The sequence below is a fragment of the Macrobrachium nipponense genome, chromosome 39 (genome assembly GCF_015104395.2).
Source record: "Macrobrachium nipponense isolate FS-2020 chromosome 39, ASM1510439v2, whole genome shotgun sequence".
Lineage (NCBI taxonomy): Eukaryota > Metazoa > Arthropoda > Malacostraca > Decapoda > Palaemonidae > Macrobrachium > Macrobrachium nipponense.
The window spans coordinates 6,283,638-6,309,078 of NC_061099.1; the positions used below are offsets into that span (position 1 = coordinate 6,283,638).

At 37.2% G+C, this 25,441-nt stretch overlaps 1 protein-coding gene and 1 non-coding gene across 2 annotated transcripts in view; both read left to right on the top strand.

Annotated features, from left to right (window-relative positions):
• Nucleotides 1-8,116: 8,116 nt before the first annotated feature.
• Nucleotides 8,117-8,188, top strand: Trnaq-cug (transfer RNA glutamine (anticodon CUG)). Its single transcript has one exon. It is a non-coding gene; the product is annotated as a tRNA-Gln (tRNA).
• A 2,940-nt stretch (nucleotides 8,189-11,128) lies between these two features.
• The window catches only part of LOC135210069 (protein charybde-like), a 48,227-nt gene continuing 33,914 nt past the window's right edge, over nucleotides 11,129-25,441 (top strand). The window contains exon 1 of the mRNA XM_064242868.1: nucleotides 11,129-11,822. Coding sequence (XP_064098938.1) covers nucleotides 11,756-11,822 — 67 coding nt within the window. The 5' untranslated portion in view covers nucleotides 11,129-11,755. The remainder of the gene's footprint in view (nucleotides 11,823-25,441) is intronic.

The window sequence follows — 25,441 nt, forward strand, 5'->3', positions numbered from 1 at the left end:
GCATTCCTACAAAATCAGTGATACTCTGAAAGGCAATCCTACAAAATCAGTGATACTCTGAAAGGCGTTCCTACAAAATCAGTGATACTCAGAAAGGCATTCCTACAAAGTCAGTGATACTCTGAAAGACGTTTCTACAAAATCAGTGATATTCTGAAAGGTGTTCATACAAATTCAGTGATATTCTGAAAGGCGTTTCTACAAAATCAGTGATATTCTGAAAGGCGTTCCTACAAAGTCAGTGATATTCTGAAAGGCGATTCCTACAAAATCAGTGATATTCTGAAAGGCATTCCTACAAAATCAGTGATACTCAGAAAGGCATTCCTAAAAAATCAGTGATATTTTGAAAGGCGTTCCTACAAAATCAGGGATACTCTGAAAGGCATTCCTACAAAATCAGTGATACTCAGAAAGGCGTTCCTACAAAATCAGTGATACTCTTTAAGGCATTCCAACAAAATCAGTGATACTCTGAAAGGCATTCCTACAAAATCAGTGATACTCAGAAAGGCGTTCCTAAAAAGTCAGTGATACTCAGAAAGACGTTCCTACAAAGTCAGTGATACTCTGAAAGGCGTTCCTACAAAGTCAGTGATACTCATAAAGGCGTTACTACAAAGTCAGTGAAACTCTGAAAGGCGTTCCTACAAAGTCAGTGATACTCATAAAGGCGTTCCTACAAAGCCAGTGATACTTTTAAAGGCGTTCCTACAAACTCAGTGATATTCTGAAAGGCGTTCCTACAAAGTGAGTGGTACTCTGAAAGGCGTTCCTACAAAGTCAGTGATTCTCTGAAAGGCGTTCCTACAAAGTTAATGATACTCTGAAAGGCGTTCTTACAAAGTCAGTGATATTCTGAAAGGCGTTCCTACAAAATCAGTGATACTCTGGGCATTCCTACAAAATCAGTGATTCTCTGAAAGGCGTTCCTACAAAGTCAGTGATACTCAGAAAGGCATTCCTACAAAATCAGTGATACTCTGAAAGAGTTCCTACAAAATCAGTGATATTCTGAAAGGCGTTCCTATGAAATCAGTGATACTCTGAAAGGCGTTCCCACAAAATCAGTTTTTTCCTGAAAGGCATTCCTACAAAATCAGTGATACTCTGAAAGGCGTTCCTACAAAATCAGTGATACTCTTAAAGGCATTCCTACAAAATCAGTGATACTCAGAAAGGCGTTCCTACAAAATCAATGATATTCTGAAAGGCGTTCCAACAAAATCAGTGATACTGTGAAAGGCATTCCTACAAAACCAGTGATACTCTGAAAGGCATTCCTAGAAAATCAGTGATATTCTGAAAGGCATTCCTACAAAGTCAATGATACTCAGAAAGGCGTTCCTACAAAATCAGTGATACTCAGAAAGGCGTTCATACAAAATCAGTGATATTCTGAAAGGCATTCCTACAAAGTCAGTGATACTCAGAAAGGCATTCCTACAAAATCAGTGATACTCAGAAAGGCGTTCTTACAAAATCAATGATTTTCTGAAAGGCATTCCTACAAAATCAGTGATACTCTGAAAGGCATTCCTACAAAATCAGTAATACTCTGAAAGGCATTCCTACAAAATCAGTGATATTCTGAAAGGAGTTCCTGCAAAATCAATGATATTCTGAAAGGCATTCCTACAAAATCAGTGATATTCTGAAAGGCATACCTACAAAATCAGTGATACTCAGAAAGGCATTTCTACAAAATCAGTGATATTCTGAAAGGTGTTCCTACAAAATCAGTGATACTCTGAAAGGCATTCCTACAAAATCAGTGATATTCTGAAAGGCATTCCTACAAAATCAGTGATACTCTGAAAGGCGTTCCTACAAAGTCAGTGATATTCTGAAAGGTGTTCCTACAAAGTCAGTGATATTCTGAAAGGCATTCCTACAAAATTAGTGATATTCTGAAAGGCGTTCCTACAAAATCAGTGATACTCAGAAAGGCATTCCTACAAATCAGTGATATTCTGAAAGGCGTTCCTACAAAATCAGTGATATTCTGAAAGGCATTCCTACAAAATCAGTTATATTCTGAAAGGCGTTCCTACAAAGTCAGTGATATTCTGAAAGGCATTCCTACAAAATCAGTGATACTCAGAAAGGCGTTCCTACAAAATCAGTGATACTCAGAAAGGCATTCCTACAAAATCAGTGATATTCTGAAAGGCATTCCTATAAAATCAATGATACTCTGAAAGGCGTTCCTACAAAATCAGTGATATTCTGAAAGGCATTCCTACAAAATCTGTGATATTCTGAAAGGCGTTCCTACAAAATCAGTGATATTCTGAAAGGCGTTCCTACAAAATCAGTGATATTCTGAAAGGCGTTCCTACAAAATCAGTAATATACAGAAAGGCATTCCTACAAAATTAGTGATATTCTGAAAGGCGTTCCTACAAAGGCAGTGATATTCTGAAAGGCATTCCTACAAAATCAGTGATATTCTGAAAGGCGTTCCTACAAAGTCAGTGATATTCTGAAAGGCGTTCCTATAAAATCATTGACATTCTGAAAGGCGTTCCTACAAAATCAGTGATATTCTGAAAGGCGTTCCTACAAAGTCAGTGATATTCTGAAAGGCGTTCCTACAAAGTCAGTGATATTCTGAAAGGCGTTCCTACAAAATCAGTGATATTCTGAAAGGCGTTCCTACAAAGTCAGTGATATTCTGAGAGGCATTCCTACAAAATCAGTGATATTCTGAAAGGCGTTCTAACAAAATTAGTGATATTCTGAAAGGCGTTCCTACAAAATCAGTGATATTCTGAAAGGCGTTCCTACAAAATCAGTGATATTCTGAAAGGCGTTTCTACAAAATCAGTGATATTCTGAAAGGCATTTCTACAAAATCAGTGATACTCAGAAAGGCGTTCCTACAAAATCAGTGATACTCTGAAAGGCATTCCTACAAAATCAGTGATACTCTGAAAGGCGTTCCTACAAAATCAGTGATACTCTTAAAGGCATTTCTACAAAATCAGTGATACTCAGAAAGGCGTTCCTACAAAATCAGTTATATTCTGAAAGGCATTCCTACAAAATCAATGATATTCTGAAAGGCATTCCTACAAAGTCAGTGATACTTTGAAAGGCGTTACTACAAAGTCAGTGATACTCAGAAAGGTGTTACTACAAAGTGAGTGATACTCTGAAAGGTGTTCCTACAAAGTCAGTGAAATACTTCTGAAAAGAAACGTTCCTACAAAGCAAAGAGTGAATATTCTGAAAGGCCATTCCTCAAAGTCCGTGATACTCAGAAAAGGGCGTTCCCTACCAAAAGTTCAGGTGATATTCCTGAAAGGCATTTCCTACAAAGTCATGATAATCAGAAAGGCGTTCCTACAAAATCAGTGATATTTGAAAGGCATTCCTACAAATCAGGAACTTGAATTCCTAAAATTCGGCCTATTCTTACCTACAAAATCAGTGTACTCTGAAAGGCCGTTCCTAAACAAAATAAAAGTGATACTCAGAAAAGGCCATTAACCTACAAAAGTCAGTGATACTTCCAAAGAAACGTTTCCTACAAAATCAGTTGAAATAAAATCTGAAAGGCCATTCATACAAAATTCAGTGATACCTCAAAGAAAGGTGTTTCCTAAAACAAAATCAAAGGTGAATATTTCTGGAAAGGCATTCCTTACAAAATCAGTGATACTCAGAAAAGCATTCCCTACAAAATCAGTAGATTCCTGAAAGGCATTCCTACAAAATCAAGTGTGGGATAAAATCAAGAAAGGCGTTCCTACAAAATCAGTGATATTCTGAAAGCTTCCACAAATCTGGATACTCAAAGGGAAAGCATTCAAATACAAATCAGTGATATCTGAAAGGCATTCCCAAAACAAAGTTCAGTGGATACTTCAGAAAGGCGTTTCCTACAAAATCAGTGATATTTCCGAAAGGTTCCTACAAAATCAATGATTTTCTGAAAGGCATTCCTACAAAATCAGGAAATACCTCTGAAAGCAAACATTCCTACAAAATCAGTAATATTCTGAAAGGGCGGTTCCTACAAAATCAGTGATATTCTGAAGGAGTTCTGCAAAAGCAAATGATATTCTGAAAGGCATTCCTCACAAATACAAAAGGTGATATTCTGAAAAGGCATACCTAAACCAAAAATCAGTGATACTCTGAAAGGCGTTTCAACAAACCTCAGTGATATTCTGAAAGGTGTTCCTAAACCACAAAATCAGTGATATTCTGAAAGGAGGGCTTTCCTACAAAAATCAGTGAGATTCTGAAAGGCATTCATACATTATAGTGATATTCTGAAGGCATTACCTTACCAAAATCAAGTGACACTCAGAAAGGCATTTCCTACAAAAGTCAGTGATATTCTGAAAGGTGGTCCTACAAAATTCCAGTGATATTCCTGAAAGGCATTCCTAAAAATCAGTGATATTCTGAAAGGCATTCCTACAAAACTCAGTGATACTTCTGAAAGGGCGGTTTCCTACAAAAACGTCAGTGATTATTCTGGAAAGGTGTTCTCTACAAAGTCAGTGATATTTTGAAAGGCATTCCTACAAAATCCGTGTATTCTGAAAGGTGTTCCTACAAAATCAGTGATATTCAGAAAGGCATTCCTACAAACTCATTGATAAATTCTGAAAGGCGTTCCTACAAAATCATGATATTCTGAAAGGCATTTCCTACAAAATCAGTTATATTCTGAAAGGCGTTTTCCTACAAAGTCTAGTTGATATTCTGAAAGGCAATTCCTTACAAAATCAGGTGATACCTCAGAAAGGCGTTTCCTACAAAATCAGTGATTACCTCAGAAAGGGCCATTCCTACAAAATCTGTGATATTCTGAATAAAGGCGTTCCTGATAAAATCAATTGATACTTCAAAGGAAGGTCGTAACTACAAAATCAGTGGATATTCTGAAAGGTCAATTCCTACAAAATCTGTGATATTCTGAAAGGCGTTTCCTACAAAAATCTAGTTGATAATTCTGAAAGGCGGGTTCCTACGAAATCAGTGATATTCTGAAAGGCGTTTTCCATACAAAATCAGTAATATACAGAATGGTGGGGTTCCTACGAAATCAGTTGGGATAATTTCATGAAACCAGGTCGTTCCTACAAAGTCAGTGATATTCTGAAAGGCGTTCCTACAAAAATCAGTGATATTCTGAATAAAAGGCGTTTCTAAACAAAATTAGTTGATATTATCCGAAAGACATTCCATACCAAAATCAGTGATATTCTGAAAAGGCGTTTTCCCCACAAAATCAGAGATAGTTCTGAAAGGCGTTTTCTACAAAATTCCAGTGGACATTCTGAGAAAGGGCATTTCTACAAAATTCAATGATGAACTCAAAAGGAAAGGTTCAGTTCCACAAAATCAGTGATACTCCTGAAAATGGCATTCCTACAAAATCAGTGATACTCTTGAAAGGCGTTTCCTTACGAAAATCAGTGACTACTCTTAAAGGCATTTCTACCAAAATGCAGTGATACTCCAGAAAGGCGTTCCTAAAAACAAAATCAGTTATATTCCTGAAAAGGCATTCTTACAAAAAATCAGTGACTACTCTGAAAGGGCATTCCTACAAGAAAAATCAGAGAATATTCTTTGAAAGGCATTCCTACAAAGTTAATGATACTCTTAAAGGCGTTACTACAAAGTCAGTGATACTCAGAAAGGTGTTACTACAAAGTCAGTGATACTCTGAAAGGTGTTCCTACAAAGTCAGTGATACTCTGAAAGGCGTTCCTACAAAGTCAGTGATATTCTGAAAGGCGTTCCTACAAAGTCAGTGATACTTTGAAAGGCGTTCCTACAAAGTCAGTGATATTCTGAAAGGCGTTCCTACAAAGTCAGTGATACTCAGAAAGGCGTTCCTACAAAATCAGTGATATTCTGAAAGGCATTCCTACAAAATCAGTGATACTCTGAAAGGCATTCCTACAAAATCAGTGACTCTAAAGGGCGTTCCTACAAAATCAGTGATACTCAGAAATGCATTCCTACAAAGTCCAGTGATACTCTGAAAGACTTCCTCAAAATCCGTGATATTCTGAAAGGCATTCCTACAAATCGTGCAGGGCTTCCTCAAAATCAGTGATACTGCTGAAAGGAAAGGTTCCTACAATTCAGTGATTACAACAGAAAGGCATTCCTACAAAGTCAGTGATACTCTGAAAGACGTTCCTACAAAATCCGTGATATTCTGAAAGGCATTCCTACAAAATCAGTGATACTCAGAAAGGCGTTCCTTACAAAATTCATGATTTCTGAAAGGTCATTCCTACAAAATCAGTGATACTCAGAAAGGAGTTCCTATAAAACTCAGTGATATTCTGAAAGAAAGGCATTCCTACAAAATCAGTGATACTCAGAAAGGCGTTCCTACAAAATCAATGATACTCTGAAAGGCGTTCATACAAAATCAGTGATCCTCAGAAAGGTATTCCTACAAAGTCAGTGATACTTTGAAAGGCGTTCCTACAAAATCAGTGATATTCTGAAAGGCGTTCCTACAAAATCAGTGATATTCATGCAAAATCTCATTTAGAAAACTAGTGAGTACGGATGCTGCACGACGCCGAATATTAGAAAGGCACAAGAGATCACTCAGGGGCCAAGGCGAGGACTTTTACATGGCAATTTATGTAAAAGTGAGTAGGGTAAGGGCCAATTGAGAGCATGATTACAGAATTCAGAATTAAGTTGTAACACAAAGATCACACAACTTGTCGTAATAAACCAAGAGATGGAGGTAAAATGTAACGGTTTCGGGATTAGAGATAAAAAAATTGTTTGGGGAAGAAATCAAACGGGAAATGAAACAAACGTTAGATAGAATAGATCTCAAAAGATGTTTGGATGCAGAAAAAGGGAGCTTAAATCATAACACAAATATGATTCTTGGATGGGGATAGGAAACTGGTTAAGGTTGAAAACTGTAAACATCATACAAGTGGCAGCAGAAAACATGAATGGAAACAGGAATAAAATATAACTGAAAAGGGAAAACAAAAGGTTTAAAAAAATAGAATATTCTAGTCGAAAAAACGAAGGAAAACAATGATAAGAGCAACCCAAACAGAAAATAAAGCATATCAGATCTTGCACTCTTATCAGATATATGACTGTTTATGTCTATCGCTTGATAGTGTTTTACATAACTGCATTTCACCGAGAACAACAAAAGAAGTTGAGATAAATTGAGATACTGATCTCGAAATAGTCGAGTCACTTTATGAGACAAATTGGGAAAACCTAAAAGATATCTTATATAATCTCGCTATTTTCCCCTAAATGTGCTGACTGATTACTAGAAAGTTCAGATCATACCATTAAAATATAAGGATGGATTATTTCAATAGGTCGTTTAAAAACATCATGCATTTATAGTATTCAAAATGCTTTATTATGAGTGTAGGTCTAACTTCGTTTGGATCTGTAAACATTTTTTGTTTATCGAAACAGAACAAGGCGTGATCCTAACTCCTGCTTATTCGGAACACGTGCAAGATTTTCCCCTGGCGCATAAGTTGTAAACATTATATTCCAAACTTTACGTAAATTCAAATGTGCTAAAATAAAATATTCTTGTTTTACCAATGAAAATTAAAATAAATACTCTATATTTTATTAAAAATAATTGTTCTGTGCTGTTTAAAATGCACATTATTTATTTTTTTACATTTTCATTCTAAAAATAAATAAAAAATATCATATCCTAAAATTTCTGTATCTGTAACTCAACGCGAAACACCTTTATCAGTCCATTTTATGTTTTCCTACCCCCTCACCCGCCCCCCAAACAACAACAAAGTAGTTTGTAGGCAGTATCAGTTGATCTATGTATCACAATCACCTGATTGCAAAACTAAAGTAATCAATAACGTTTTATACGCCTAACTTAGTTTAGAGCTATAAACACTTCTAGTTTAGTGCAACAGAAACATCGGTTATCCACCACCTGGCGGCCTAATTTATCTACACATTATTAATGATCTAGCAGCAAAACTAAGATAAGCTACCTACGCTTTCATAATTTAATCAAAAGAGCTTTTCAACAGCAGTTCCGAGAAATAAATCATCTTGAGCGAGTATTATTGCTGGCGCGCCCTCTCCTCGCAGCACCGGTCCCATGGTGTAATGGTTAGCACTTTGGACTCTGAATCCAACAATCCGAGTTCGAGTCTCGGTGGGACCTCGGCGTTCTTTTATAGCGGCCGCTCGTGAACAGTTAATTGTTTGTTTGTTTGTATAGTTTTTACGTTGCATGGAACCATTGGTTATCCAGCAAAGGGGTGAACGGTTAAATAATTGTATCATTTTGTTAATTGTGAAAGCAGTGATTATTCTGCAATGGGTGAATGGTTAAATAACTATATAATTTTCTTAATTATGAAACCAATGGTTATTCAGCAACGGGGTGAAGGGTTAAATAATTATTTAATTTCCTTAATTATGATTGAGTGTTATCACGCTACTTATACTAGTATGTATATGTATATATATATATATATATATATATATATATATATATATATATATATGTGTGTGTGTGTGTGTGTATGTATGTATATGTGTGTTATATATATATATATATATATATATATATATATATATATATATATATATATATATATATATAAAAGTTTCCCTACTATATCGCAGTATTAACGTCTGAGCGCAACTACGCGCTTGAGAGATAACGCACTCGCACATTTCATTTATCTGCATGCAACAGGATGTGGACATAAATACAGCCAACAATAAACATACTAATTACTAATCCTTGTGGGGAAAGCAAATACTGATCGTTCATTCATGTTGGGATACTTACAATATTAATATACCGGTTCACACTGACAAAGATATTGATATATAAGTTCACACTGCAGTACACGCTGTATCATACAATTAATTTCAAGCAAAATACGTTTACTTTACAAGAAAATCATTTTAGGTACAGTTCAATTTATGTACAGTACATCTGCTGTGAAAAAGTGTGAAACTATACTATAAAAAAAACACACACAAACAAACAACAAAATGAAAACACACATCCTAATTTCGAGGATGAAAGTGTCATGCGATGTTTGTCTATACTTTGAATCCTTTACCTTTCTCTCCCGCCACGTAGGGGAGTAGGGCCATCAGTGCACCTCACGGGGTACACTGTAAGCATTGCTAACGATTCTTTGCAGCGTGCCTTCAGCCCTTGGCAGCAACCCCCTTCATTCCTATTACTGTACCTCCATTCATATCCTATTCCTTCCGTCTTGCTATCCACCCTCACCTAACAATTATTTCAAAGTGCAACTGCGAGGTTTTCCTCCGGTTACACCTTTCAAACCTACCTACTCTCAATTTCTTTTCCTGCGCTAAATGACCTTCAGAGGCCTTTGCCCTAAATTATATATTCTATTCCATTGCATTGACCTCACTGTCGTGGAGGTCTCACTGGATAACTTTTATTGTTAGTGGAAGAACTGTTAAATCACATCCATTCAGCTTCTCCAAAGCTTTAGCATTATGCCTCTCTCTCTCTCATCTACTGTGGGAGTTAAAGGGGCACTGGTGCCAAGAAGTCTTCTGAACTGAATTGAATATAAAACTTAGGCCAAAGGCCAAGCACTGGGATCTATGTAGTCATTCAGCGCTAAAACAGAAATTGGCAGTAAAAGGTTTAAAAAGTGAAACAGGATAAAAACCTCAAAGCAGTTGCTTTGAATCAGTTGTTAGAAGAGGGTGAAAAGTAAGATGGAGGAAACACAACATAAAAGGAGGTACAGTAAAAGGAACGAAAGGGGTTGCATCTAGGCCGAAGGCACGCTGCAAAGAACCTCAAGTAATGCCTACAGTGAACCGCAAGAGGTACACTGACGGCACTAACGCCCTACGGGGAAAAGAAGTCTTGTTGGGTAGTAAAAGCTATCATCAAGAAATATTTAATCATATGTATAAATATATACATATACACAATAAATATATATATATATATATATATATATATATATATATATATATATATATATATATGTGTGTGTGTGTGTGTGTGTGTGTGTGTGTGTGTGTGTGTGTGTGTGTGTTATATATATATATATATATATATATATATATATATATATATATATATATATATATATATATATGGATATAATATAAAATGGTGTCCTAAGGATATCTCTGTTCTGAAATATTTCTTGTTATTAAAATATTTCTTATTATGAGTCATGACGATTACTTACGGTCATATCAAACTATCCATTACGACCGTAATACTATCGCAAAGAATGCATGAAAAAGGTATAATCATTCATCTTAAAATAGTATTAAAGTAGATCCGTCTTGTTTTTCTCCTGTGCTACATTCTCTCTTCATCTCCTCTACTTTATCACTATTGTCCTTCATAACTCGGTTGGACGGCTGAATCCAATCTACGCCAAACATAAGAAATATGGAGAGCACCAATTATAATCAAGAACTCAATCATTCAATTCAGCTGCCTTGTCAATTTCATGTTAATGATGATGTGAGTAGTGTGACATTTGCTATAAACTTGAACATGCCAACAACTGTTAGTCTCAAATTCGAAAGTCTATAATTATGGCCTCAGGAGTATTTTAGCAAAATTAATCAATAAGCCAATTCCTTTCATCAAAACAAACTTGAAATTTCAGCAACATAGACTGAAATACCAGCATCGCCCTTTGATTTTTGTATCTCCGTCATTAATATTTTAAATATATCTCCTTTCAGCTATTCTTAAGATAAATAAAGGACCACAGATTATCCTGACACAGACACACACACACTCTCTCTCTCTCTCCTCCACTATCACGATCAGTATCATTAACTCATCACAGACAAACGAGGGAGTCTAGATCATTTCCTCTCCCGCAGGTGCATTCATCATTCTTTTTTCATCATACGTTACCAAAAAGTAATCTGTCCCCGGCAACACCTATAACGTCTTATCGCCAAAACCAGCGATGAAGTCATAGTTCCCGTTGGTTTACACGAGTTCCCGTATAAAAAAGAAACAAAAAACACCTCGTCGATCTCCCCATCCGTTAGCTAGCAACCTCTATAGTTGGCAGCAGCAGCCAATGCAAGGCCAAACCGATATTGCCCGGCGATATGCGAGTCAGCTCAAGTGCGACGACAGTGTCCCCCGAGCTCTGGTCACGGAAGGGTGACGCCGGTTATTGCCAATACGAGAGACGCTCTTTATTCCTGCTGCTGCTGCTGCCTGCCGCCACTCATTCGCGCACTCGGTCTATTGTCTTCTCAACACCGACAGAACAGCTTGATTTTCAGTTTCTCTGCTGTTGTTGTTCTTCTTCCGGAACTATTTTAAGCAGTGAAAGTTGTCTTTAGTGCTACTGGTGTTCACGGGGGACACTCCAGTCTTCTGGATGTCTTGAGTCATTTGTCAACTCCACGGAACTTTATAAGATATTTTTAACGAAAGCGTAAACATAAATTAAACTACGTCGCTTTCCGAGACGCATCCTCCCGAATCATCGACGAGGTCGACGCCAACCTAATCGACATAAGACGTCCAGAGTTTGATCTCAAAATCCTTTCACTTTTTTTGTCGTCTTTGCCGACGCTCAAAAAGGGAAGGTGACAACCGCTACCTGACTCTTCTTCAGTCGAAGTTCTTCTGTCCAGAAGTTCTTTGTTGACAAACTTCACCGATCAAAAGAAATCGGCACCGGAACTTCCTAGAAAAAGTTGGAATCAACAACAACAGCTTCGAAGCCAGATGGATCGAGTTGAAATCATGAGACCGAATCTATACGAAATCCTGGGGCCTCTGGACAGTGTGGATGGTGAGTTGAAACTACTATAATCTCTCAGGCTGACAAACTAACCGCTTTTGTAAAAAAAGAAAAAAAAATTCTTTATGAATAAATGTACAGAGACGTGTCCTTGTTTTTGTTTTGTTTAATTCTGGGTGTTGCACGCTTGGATTTTGTTGCTGAATACACGAAGGCCTATGAGTATATTGTATTTATATTTACCCTAGATATATATATATATATATATATATATTATATATATATATATGCTTATAGGTTTATTTATATTTATCTTTATATTACCCTATATATATACACATACATACAACACAAACATATATATATATTACATATATATATTAATATAATATATATTATATATATATATATATATATATATATACATAATACATACGCGTTATATAAATACATGCATACATACCGCGTATATATACATGCAAACATACACTATGCACGCTGCCGTGTGAACTAATTATACCTGAAACCATATTACCAAAGCAAAACTTCCTTTTTAATCAATTCCAACCCCAACCCCTAACAACCAGTGACGAGTAGATTACAGTCATATGAAGTTATAAAAGCGTATATATTTTGGCAAATGACACCAACATCTAAAAGGCATAACGGAGAGGTCATCATCATATTACATCATCCTACTATAATGATGGGCGTTAACCCATGAAAGCACGAGCCAAGGGCTTTATTTATGCAAGATCAGCACTTAGTACCACGCCACATCTCGCAAACACATACACACACGATCAAATATTCAGTTCTGCAACTCAGGCCATTTGCTGATGTCTGAACCATTCACAGGTCGAGAGTGGTTGGCGCTTACTCCACAGCATCTTAAAGGAGATTTATATATATATATATATATATATATATATATATATATATATATATATATATATATATATATATATATAAGATATGTGTGTGTGTATTTGTGCATATATTTGATACAGATGTATAAATATACACACACATTATATATGTGTATGTATATATATATATATATATATATATATATATATATATATATATATATATATATATATATATATATATAGAGAGAGAGAAAGAGAGACGTGCTGTTTTGCTTACCAGATAATGACTTCAGGGGAAAATACAGGTATTAATACATCATTTACACTTTCAAATACTGAATTATCGATGACAACCCCCACCCCCCAACCCCTCCCTGTAACAACCCTCTACAGAATAAACCTCTTCAACACCTCAACAGAAGTCTCACCAGTAGAACATCAAACTCCCAAACCACAAAGCACCATTCTCCGCGACAATGTGGTACACATTATCTATGCTCGCTGGATGATAAGGCGGTTCTTGTCAAAGGCTTATTTCGCCCTGTTTATTCACTATTCTTTTTGTCCTCTTCTCCTCATTCATCATAACGCTTTCAATTATACTTCCTTTTCCCATATTTTTCTATTTTCTTTTCCAGACATCCCAAGGGACTGAAAAGATTTGCTGAGTATAGGCAATTCCTTACAGAGACGCAATATATTTATAATCACACACACACAAAATTATATATACTTATGACATATATATACCTATACATATATTTGAAAATACCAACTTCACCTTGAACAAGCTGAAAACCGGAATGCTAGCACCTGGTGTCACCCTCTCCAATAGGAAATAGCGTGTGGTGAGCATTCATACCACGCACATCTATGTAACTATCTACATATCTATTATATACATGAAAATTATATATAACACTTATATACACAGAGATGCACACGTATCTGCGAGTACAGAATTTTAAATGGCCTCAGTCATATGATAAGCATGTTTGTATTAAGTGGGGACAATGATCATTCCCAATCTATCCTCACATGAAGGACCATGTGACTGAATCTAAGAGCAGTTAGACGGGTTCCCCCTCCCCCCTGGTGTGTGTGTGTGTGAGAGAGAGAGAGAATGAGTCCTTGGATCTAGTTGACCCATAGCACCAATCTCAAGGCTCTTTGCCATACCAATTATATCGGCCTGGAGTCTAACTCCACCATATGCTTAGACTAGCGTGAGCCTCACTAGGCAGACTGTTAGCAAGAAATGCGATCAGTACTATATATATTGCAGAACCTATTTTAAAGAATCAGCCCCAATTTCACTTTTACACCATCCCTTATATATAAAACTAATTCTTCTTAATGATCAAGTCTTGAGACGAGTTGGCTACGGACTTGATCAGTTTGCAAAACGAGTTTCGGTACTCATAATCCCTTTTGGCGTGTGGGAACCTGGATAACTAATACTAACAACACAAACTTTCAAATTGTAACCCCATTAGTCTTTGAGAGTTAACTAACGATTGGTCATTTTCTTATCATAACACACTAAATCACGGTGGTTTTTTTTCCATTACTGCATCTTACTAACTTCGATAATCACTACCGTAACAATGTGATCTAGCATAGATAAATGATTGCGGACGTAGTAAAAGCAGGAAGTTCTATTAACCGCGGAAGCCAACAGACAAAGCCTCTGACGGCAATCAGCAGCAAAGAAACAAAAGGGGCGAAACTTGAGGATAATGACACCCGACATGATGCTGGCACTCTGACATCATTCTCGTAATACTATAGCTTTCATGCTGCTTACATATATTTAGCATTCGTCTCCCAAGACAACTATCTGCCCTTTCTTTTGGCAGAAACTTACGAGTTCAAGGGAAATGAACTTGGTGCAATGATCAAGGATACGAACCCTGTCAAATCTGGTGCCCATTATACTTCTCTTTTTACGTGATTAGATACTCAAACACACATACACACACACACACACACACACATATATATATATATATATATATATATATATATATATATATATATATATATATAGGTGTATGTACGTACGTGTTATACACACATATAATATATAATCCCACAGATAACCCGATTTACTCATCCACATGTACCAGTAGGAGGAGAAAAAGAAAAACTGGATATAAATTCTGACCGGTTTCATCTTTACACCCAAGACATCTTCAAGAGGACTGATACATGGTGGTAGAAATTTACGATATATACCGCGCTAACAGTACAAACGAACATACAAGTAGAGTAGGTAGCCAAATATTCACACCTGACAACCTGTGTATATACTGGTCCTGCCTTTTATTTATTTATTTATTTTTCTTCCTACTTGTCAGGTGTGAATTTTTCGTTTCTCAACTTCTGTATGTTCAATTGTAGCCACTCTGACATCTATATATATATATATATATATATATATATATATATATATATATATATATATATATATATGAAGTCAATTTCTACCACTGCGGATCAGTAGTCTTGAAGATGACTTGGACATAAAGACGAAACCGGTCAGGATTAACACCCTTCGTTTCATTTTCCCGGTGGTATAAATAAATACTACACACACATGTACACAATTTTTGTGATATGTTCACATCCTTTTAAATCAAACTGTATGTTATTTAACACTTCTTGTGACATGACCATTTGCCTCCATAAATCAGTTTTGCATCAATCAACAACGAATCCATTAGCAGCTGTTGACATGCATCCCAGTTCCCTGTGGCCGGGGTTTCCTTTCCAAACATCTAAAAATGGAAGCAGTTCAAAAGCAACTTGGCGCGAACTCGTCTTGTGCGGCTTTCATGAAACCAGAAGTACGTACCAGTCTCAAAAGGCAACTCTCAATGGGTGGTACGGTGGCACTTGATTGATGGGCACCAAGTGTGTGTGTATTCTACTAATCTTAAGCCAGCCAATGCTCGTCGTGAGACGTGTAATGAATGGAATGGAGTATAAAATTTAGGCCAAAAGCCAAGCACTTTGAACCTGTGAGGGCATTCTGTGCTGAAAAACCAATAGAGAGAGTAAAAGGGTTCGACTGGAGGAAACCTTCGCAGTTGCACTTCGAAACAATTGTTGGAGAGGGTGGAAAATTTGAAGGAAGTAAGAGAATATGAACGAGGCTACAGTAATATAAAATGAAAGGTGCCGTAGAACCTTAGGTAACGACTACACGGCACTACCCACCTATTGGGGACGTGTAGCGAGGTATGCTTTGTAGAGCATGCCTAAATAATTATGTCAGATGAATGACCTACGAGATTCTTAAATTCTCACATAAACTGCTAGTATACGCCGATCCGGAGCTACAACAACGCCAAAGGGAGTCAAAATTTTTCAAGGCAACCACCGTGGCACGCCAGATACCATTGGCATATGACTCCATTACCAATAAACCTAACCACTTAGGGGTATCATCTGAGGTCACCCCCCCCCCCGCGGTCTCATACATACAAGACTTTTGAATATTTGTACACCCCTCACATACACAAGAAATGTATGTTTGTACATCTCACATACATAAGACTTGAGTATGTTTGTATACCCCATCACACTCGACTTCTGTATGATTATATATACAACCCCTCCTCATACGCAAGCTTTATGTGTTTGTACACCCCTCCTTATACACAAGACTTCTCTAAGATTGTACACCCCACTCTCATACACAAGATTTGGGTATGCTTTTACACACCCTCTCATGCACTAGACTTTTTTAGATCATAAACGGCCGCCACCCCCCCCCCCCCACACAAGCCTTATGTATGTTTGTACACCCAACCTCATATAGAAGACTTCAGTATGATTATACAAGCCCCCTCTCATACACAAGACTTGAGTATGTTTGTATACATCCTCTTATACACAAGACTTTAGAGTAGGTTTGTACACCCCTTCTCATACACAAGACTTTTGAGTAGATTTGTACACCCCTTATCATACTCAAGACTTTTGAGTAGATTTGTACCCACCCCCCTCCCATACACAAGATCTTTGCACACTTAGTATGAGCATACTGATGCGTGCAATACAGTCTAGCACTCTGAGCCCGAGTATCTAAAATACATTTGAAACACATTTTCTACCTCGCTCAGCTGAACGACTAAATCGTATGCAACATTACACAAAGTAATTGTTTACGGACAACAAGAGGAGGGACGGATATGTCTTAGTGACAAATCAACGTGGGAGGAGGAGGAGACCTTTGTCCCTGGACCAATCAGAAGCCCTGGTTCGACCGCACCACATGTACAAGGGATATGATTGGCGAAGACTGTTCCAAGTCTTCCGTACACCCGTTCTCCTCAGTGGACCCTATGCCAGCCTATGACGTCAGTGGAAGGCGGGCCAATGAATTGTATAGGAAGTTGTTTGCCTGATAACCAAGAATCCTTATTTTCTTATTATTCTTTCCTGACTGACCTTACGAGATATTTCCTGAATTTTTATCAGTAGTTTGTGCGATATAATTTGGTTCTGGTATCTATGCAGATGCATCTTATGGTCTCGATCTAAAGAACATTGATTAACCTCTGTGATTCATTTGCATATAATTAAATAAGCTATTATCTCTCTCTCCTTACTCACATAAGCATCAACTGTCAATGAATCGAAAGCTTAGTAACAAACACTTTCTGTGCTATAACTTGAGCTTGATTTACCCTTGAGTAATAAATCAGCAAATATACATACCAACCATTTCCATAAAAGAATAAGGTGTGTTTAAGTACAGCCTTGAAGAGAGTTTTCCGCCATCAAGAAGTCAAAACAAATAAATGCACGAATAGTGCACTCAGAAACGAATGCCGGTTTTTCCGCTGGTAACTTACATAAATTATATTTAATAAATAAATTTTCTTATTTCTTCCACATGACCACTTTTTTTTTTTACGTTCTAAAGATAAACATTTATTTCATTATTTCATTATTATTGAGTGAGAGAGAGAGTTTCGTCATTTTTTTCCCTTTTTCCTGCCTTAAGAACTTCCTGCATGATTTCGCAACTGGTCTAGATTTGCATACGTAACATTTTCTCTCGGGTTTTTTGACCTCCCTGCTGGCCAGCATCCTTTTACTTCCCTATTTATCGCTCGTGTAACTCGAGAGCATGTCAAAAAGAAACAGTAACTATACAAAAACCAGACAAGTATTGTAGTTCAAATGGTGCTTTGGCGCAAGCAGAATCTAGAAACGATTGAAGCCAATGCGACGTGACTTTTGTCAACCTCCCAGTAAATTTGACCTAACACTCCCTCCCCAGGTGAATTTAACAGATACCTTAAACCCCCTCCCCAGGTGAAAATAACATATCTTAACCTTTCTCTCCCAAGATGAAATTAAGATACCTTAACCCCTCTCCCCAGGTGAACTGACATATCTTGATCCCCTCCCCAGGTGAAATTAACACACCTTAACCCCCTCCCCTGGTGAAATTTACATACAAACAATATTAACCTTTGAGAAGAAGGCCGCTTTTCGAAAGAAAACTATCTCGAAAGACGAACTCCGACTCAGGAAGAAGACTGAAATTAGCCTAACTTTAGGTAAAAGAAAAGATCCCTCGGCTTCTTCCGACTTATTTCTTTCTTGGCTAAGGCAGTGGCAGTAGTAAGCTCTCTCATTTTTAAGGCTCGGCTCTGCAATTAGCAGTCTCTTTTCCTTTTTTTCTCTGCGCGATTCGAAACGACAAACTTTCTCTCGGGGTCGGGTTCAAAAGTGAGGGAATTTGAGAGTTAAAATAGTAAGCATATACTCAGCATCATATAATCCAGCATAATGTCAAGTTTGAAGGCGAGCGACGAAGACTCACTGAACACCTGCAAATGCTCTTTTAATTTTCGTATAACACTTCTCCTCTTTAGATACATTTTATCGATACCTACATGTATGTCCTGGTGCGCGTTTGCCTATATCCTGGGTATTTTTTCACGTGAAATATTCCTTGGCACTTTACATTCTCTCTCTCTCTCTCGAATGAACCTAGGAAATTAAATTAGCCTGCCTAATTTATCTTTCTTGAATGAGCCTAGGATATATACTTAGCCTCCTTGACTAAGATATAATTTACCTCTCTTGAATGAGCCTAGGATATATATACTTAGCCTCCCTGACTAATAGATATTTCTCTCTCTCTCTTTCATATACATCCTTCCTTACCAACTATTTGCTGGCGCAGTGCTCCCTTCCGCCACCCGTGCCCTCCCATAAAGATATAAACAAAACCGAACGCCGTTGGAAAATGACCCTTCTACTTCATTCCCTTAAGGCTCACTTTCCTTCGCCCTTTCAGAACTATTCTGGCCTTCTAGAAGGTCCCGGGCTGCTACACAGCGGTTTCGGGAATTTCAAGTGTAAATTCTTTGTTTATTCTACATTGACTAAATTTAAATTTTTATTTTCTTTTATATATATTAACCCTTTACATTGCACGGCGCTTTATATCTTTTGTGAATGATTTCTGGGGATTGGTGCACGCAGGATTTCTACATTCCTTCCGCATCAAATATTGGACTATTAACATATATACACATATTGAGCTATATATTAAACGTTATGACATTCCTCTCTCTCTCTTTCTTTTATATGTATATATATATATATATATATATATATATATATATATATACACACACACACACACACAAATCTAACCACATATTAAGCTATATACCAAACGTTATAACAATCTCTCTCTCTCTCTCTCTCTCTCTCTCTCTCTCGTCTCTCTCCTCACCTTCCTCTCCTTTTCTCTCTCTCTCTCTATATATATAATATATATATATATCTATATATATATAATATATATATATATATATAATTTTTTCTCGCCAATCCACAGATGACTTATGCTCCCGGGTATTATATAAAAAAGGAACAAATTATTTTTTTGTATAGTGTAGAATAGTTACACGAGAATTCCTTAAGTTAGGGCATCTGCACGATGAGGATTCGGGACAATGTCTTTTGAGTCTGCTACAAAAGGTGATGAGAACCAATCAACCGATGTCCACCATGATGATAACAAAGAGCAATTTTTGTAACAGGTGGAGATTTTATGATAATCCTGTCATTAATTCACACCTGATTTCTTTATACTCTCTGACCTTACGACAGGCGGACCCCTCAAAATCGAATTCACTTTACCAAGGAAATAACTCACACCTACTGGGATAAGCTATTAATGCATATGTCCTGGTCAATATACGAACCTCAAACTTAAGAGAAATTAAAAGTCAAAATTAAGTCATGCGTGTATAAGCGACACACACCTATGTATGTATACATGTGTATAATTATATAATATATATATATATATATATATATATATATATATATATATATATATATATATATACACGAGTACTATATAGTTACTAAATATAAAAAAACATACACTAGTATAATGTGAAAATACACAAAAACGTGAACTCGTCATTTAGAACAAACCTTCGATATATATGAACTTTATTGGCGCCGTCCAGATAAACGAAACTCGTTAGTGCTTTATCGCTCTCTTCAGTACTACCGCACTGTAGAACACACATACACATTTTACATTGAGGCCTTTGGGGTCTTCACTCGATAAAATGGCATCAGGATAATTTACCTTTCTCTCTCTCTCTCTCTCTCTCACGAGTTAAGCCAAGAATTAATTTTATAATTGCTTCCCAAACTTATTTTTATGACTGAAGAATAGTGTAACCAGTAGGAAATAAACCTATCTCAGGTCATTCTTCCCGTATTTTGTTGTGGACGCTTTTTGACAGCTGTTTTCTCAGCATCAATTTCTCTTCAGTACATAGGGAACTACTTGGTAGCCTTTTTTTTTTCTTTTATCTATAACTTGACATTTCTCTACAATAAAAAAAAAAAAAAACTACCGTTCGATAATGATGTCATCGGCTTACCTACGATTATATTGTGAGATATAATGACAAAAACTCGCATATATATATATAATATATTATATATATATATATATATATATATATATATATATATATATATAAAACCGAGATGAAAGGTTTATTATTCGAAAGGAGTTTTTAATACACTGCTGATGAGCCTTCAGTATAGAGGCACGAAGCATCTAATGTTATCGAGTTTTATGTATACATGGGGTTCACCCACGACTAACCAGCTGAAACTATGTGAGTGGCAAGAACCGGTTTTTTCTCCCTGAAGTCACCCCTTGAATGCTAAAAAAAATATATATATATTACCTTTTTCAGTAACCTTTATATTCCCTAAGCATACACACTTAAGCCCTCTATGTAGGAGTATTTTCCAGCGCTTGCCGATATAAAGTCCTACATAATTCAAGAATGAAACCCTGTACAGAATACTTCCACATAAGAAGCCCCCTCCTTATGCAACACAGCTTATTCACCAGCAGCGTATCAACTGGGGCCCCCCACAAAATACAATGAGCCACTCGCCTCTGCTTTACAGTAATGCACTATCCTGTTTTCTGAACATATACTCACTTGCGTTCTATTGCCTCTCGCTAAGCGTTCGCAACAAAAGCAACTGGGCTTTGTCCATTCTACTATCCCCAATAACTTGATTTTGATCAATGGTAACCGTCTATTACCAACTTGCTTGTGACGTCATTTAAAGAATAAACAAACTATTAGGCAACGTCGTTCGGGCACTTTCATGCACTCCGATGCCTGTGCAGTGACAGATGAACTTGCATGATGCACGATAACTTCCTAAAGATGAGTTACCAGGCTAGGAAGTATGTAACATAATACGGTTTTGAATGGCGTTTTAACACAGTCTAGGGCAAAAATGACTTCCTTCAGTAATACATCTCATGCAAAATAATTCGTAAAATAAAATGTCATTCAAAATAGTTCCTCCAACCACCATCAAATAAAAGCGCGAAGACAGTGCCATCTCTAGCTCTGAGTATTTCAAGGATGATAAAAGTCAACAAAGACAAGTATAAGATCGTCTGATATGACACTTACATAAATTCTTGCCATCTGCTGCATATGACGTATGCCACTCTAGTTCCCTCCCCAACCACTCCACCTCCCGTCTCTCTCTCTCTCTCTCTCTCTCTGCTACAAAGCTGACTTGAACAGCTGTCTTTTTTTTGTTTTTTGTAAGGGTACTTTAGACTAAGTATATATGATGTGTTCCTAACAAACTGTATATATCTTATTATTGTAAGAATTTTGAATTTTATACCGTGATATACCGACACGATATAACTGACATACATTCACAAACACGAAGGTATGAAATCTAGAAAACCATTCTTCAATAAAGAAAAGGCTGCACTAGTGCTAATACATATCACTGGCCTGGCCAAATTAGTCATCTGATCAAACATGCAGTTCATTACCGAATAAACTTGACAGATGTGCCTTAGAGTCATTCAGCGATGAGATGCATGTCTGAAAATAAACTTAATCACGGCACGATACACATTTTAAAAGCTGCTCTCAAGATAAAAAAATATATAATGTAGCCTGTATACACACACACACACACACCCATATATATATATATATAATATATATATATATATATATATATATATTACATAAATAGAGAGAAAGAGAGTCAATATACCTGCATAATCGTAGATATCAGTACAACCAGTTTCTTTAGCTATTCATAACCCTTAACCCGTTTTTCCAGTGTAGGTATTCAAAACATGCCTAAAGGATCTATCGAATGCACGCACACACACACACATATATATATTATATAACTTCATAAAGAGAGAGAGAGAGAGAGAATATAACTTCATAATCGTAGATATCAGTACATCCAGTTTCTTTAACTATTCATAACCCTTCACCCGTTCTTCCAGCGTAAGGTATTCAAAACATGTCTAAAGGATCTATCTAGTGCAAACTAACCGTATTTTCACGCATTAAAGGAAAGGTTAGGTACACATAAGGCCATGGTCAAACCTCTAAACTCATATACCACAATCACTCCCAGCTACTACCCACACCGTAAGGACCAATAAATATGTCAACTCCGGCCACTGTTGTAACAAGTGTAGGCAGTAGCCTCAATCCGACTTTCTACCCAATGGAATGAGCACCAATGTCATCCCCCACCCCGTCCAAAAATAGCTTACCCCGGAGTTTCACAGGTCAGTGGGTGCGCGGAAGCAGACGTGGCCACGAAGTACCTAAACACGATTGACAAGTTCTCATCTATGACGCTAAATAGGTCTAAGTCAAGAATAAGCGCACGACCTACTCACGCCAGCCTCTATATAACTTATCTATTTTAAAACTGATATGACCTTTTGACCCATGGTAGAGAGAATTATCAGCATACTACGAATAGGTCTAGTGCCTTGCAACTTACTTTTAATAATATCAGGGGCATCGAGTCAAAACCATTCAAGGCAACTGCCAACAAAGCAATGAAGCAAACGGTCTACTGAAACCCAAAACCTCTTCGGCAGCGTTGGCACTCTTGTCATCTCTCTCTCTAGCAATTGTGATGACGAGGGCAACGCGCGTAGCTGGATCAGATTGCCGTTACTAATACTTGCGTTTTCTGCTGCAGAAGCAGCAGCTGTCCGTGAAATAGAGGGTCAGTGACTCAAGTGTCCTCCCTCCTCCGTTCACTCTTTATCTCTTCCCTGTGACACGAGACTTTCATCAAGTCATTTTGACCAAGTGTTTACATGAGAGTGAGCATGTTTCAATGTACTGACTAGTAATTACTCTCTCTCTCTCTCTCTCTCTCTGTACATATATTAAAATTTTAAATATTAAATTAATGTGCACTTGCATAGGCTACACGAAGTACATAACTTGAAACTTGTATTTACTTTTCGTGAATAAAGCGCATCCATCAGCATGCAACCAACTACGTACGTATAGCTTAAGATTATTGCACTAAATAGCTTAGCCCTACCTTCCTATAGCTTCTACGTTATTTGAAACCAAACTTCCATTTCCAACACTGGCGGGAACTGTTTGGGAATTCGGCAATTCTAAAGAATTAAACAACACAACTGTTTTAGATACCTTATTTTATCGTAAGTAATGTGTTTTTACTGATAAACACTGACGTTGCGGTTATGCAAAGATTCCCCCTGTGACGTCACACATTATGGCGGCAACGCATCTTCAGATACAAAAACGAATGATTTCCTGTGACGGTATCTTTAATGTTTTAAATGTTTTATTGTTGTCGATGAAGGCTTGGTCTCCCGCAGCCCCTAAAGAACTCTTAAAAATGAAATCTACTAATATGACCCAGACAGCCTTTTAAAAACTTACCGTTCTCCGCCGTAGCGTAGGCCTAGCGTTCCCCCAATTCATAGCTTACTTCCAGGATAATTCCTATTGATAGGGATCCATGCCTTCGTTTTTTTTTTCATCCCTATGACTATGAAATCATCATCCCGTAATTACTTGGGGTCTCTGGAGTAATTAGTCTAATCATTTGAATTCCTGTAAGGTACCGGTAGCCTACCTCTCCGGCATGCTTCCCCTCTGAAGGCGGCCTCCATCCAGCAGTCATTGATACCCATTTCACCACATAAATTGCGTCAGGAACAAATAGGATACCGATGGCTGATTCTACTGACAGTACCTCGAGTCATAAGCTGTTCATACACCACACGCTACAAGACAGTAACAAGAACGGTCACACTTCCACATCTCACAAAGTAATCTTTGCAACTGTGGTAAATCTGGTAATTGGCTTAGGAACTGATATGATGGTTCTTTTTTTGGTAATTGTAACGACACAAATTTAATATATGCGTTCGTTTCGCTCTAGTTCTCATATGAATTTGCTATATTGATTTAATTCGATATTATGAGCGGCAAGTGAAGAAATATAACCTGTTTATCACAAATGGAGATGGTTGTCGATGACTTCCAATCGAACTATACAAGAGACCCCGAGACATGTTTGTTTGGGCAGGAAAACGCAACCAAATGACAATTAGCGTAATTGTCTCAGCAAGCGGCGCTGTTACGAAAGCAAGAAAGCGTGTTTTGACACTGCGCTTTTCTGGACAAATTAAGTCTGCTTTTCATTTACTGTTAATATATTCTAATCAAAGCGGTGCGCTAAAATCGGCCTATAAAAGGGATTTTGACGTAGGAAAAATCTATTTCTGGGTGATTGGCTCGTGTCGCCCTATGAAACCCACCCTGTATTGTTTGCCCTCCCTGCAGGACAAGATGTTCATAGATTAAGGATGACCGCTGGGGGCGCTGCTGTCCGTGGCGTCCCTAGTAGTAGTAGTAGCGGCCGCATCGCCCGTTGGTATCAGCTCTCTCTAGTGGGGATTTTGATTGGAAGGTCTAATTGGTGAATGTCTCGTGGTAGTGTTCCCACTCGCCCCTATTCTCATACCGACACTTCTTTTAAAGAGTGAGCGAGTCAGTTTTACTGACATTTTCTTAATTTTGTTTTTCTCTGGTAATTTTAGATTAATTTTACCTAGAAAGAATGATATTAAGGATCCTTTCATAGGGCGACACGAGCCAATCACCCAGAAATAGATTTTTCCTACGTCAAAATCCCTTTTCTGGGCTCAGCTCGTGTCGGCCTATGAAAGAGTACCAGAGAAACAGACAAGATGGGAAAAAGGACAAATGAAAATCAGTTGTAAAAAAGAGGGATATAATATAAGTAAATCAGTTATTACAGCATATAAACTAAGTACTTAAGGCTAACTTATTTTAAACAATGACATAAAAGAAAGTTAGTAATGTAAAGTACTTAAAATTAAATTATAGTAAACATAGTAAAATACAA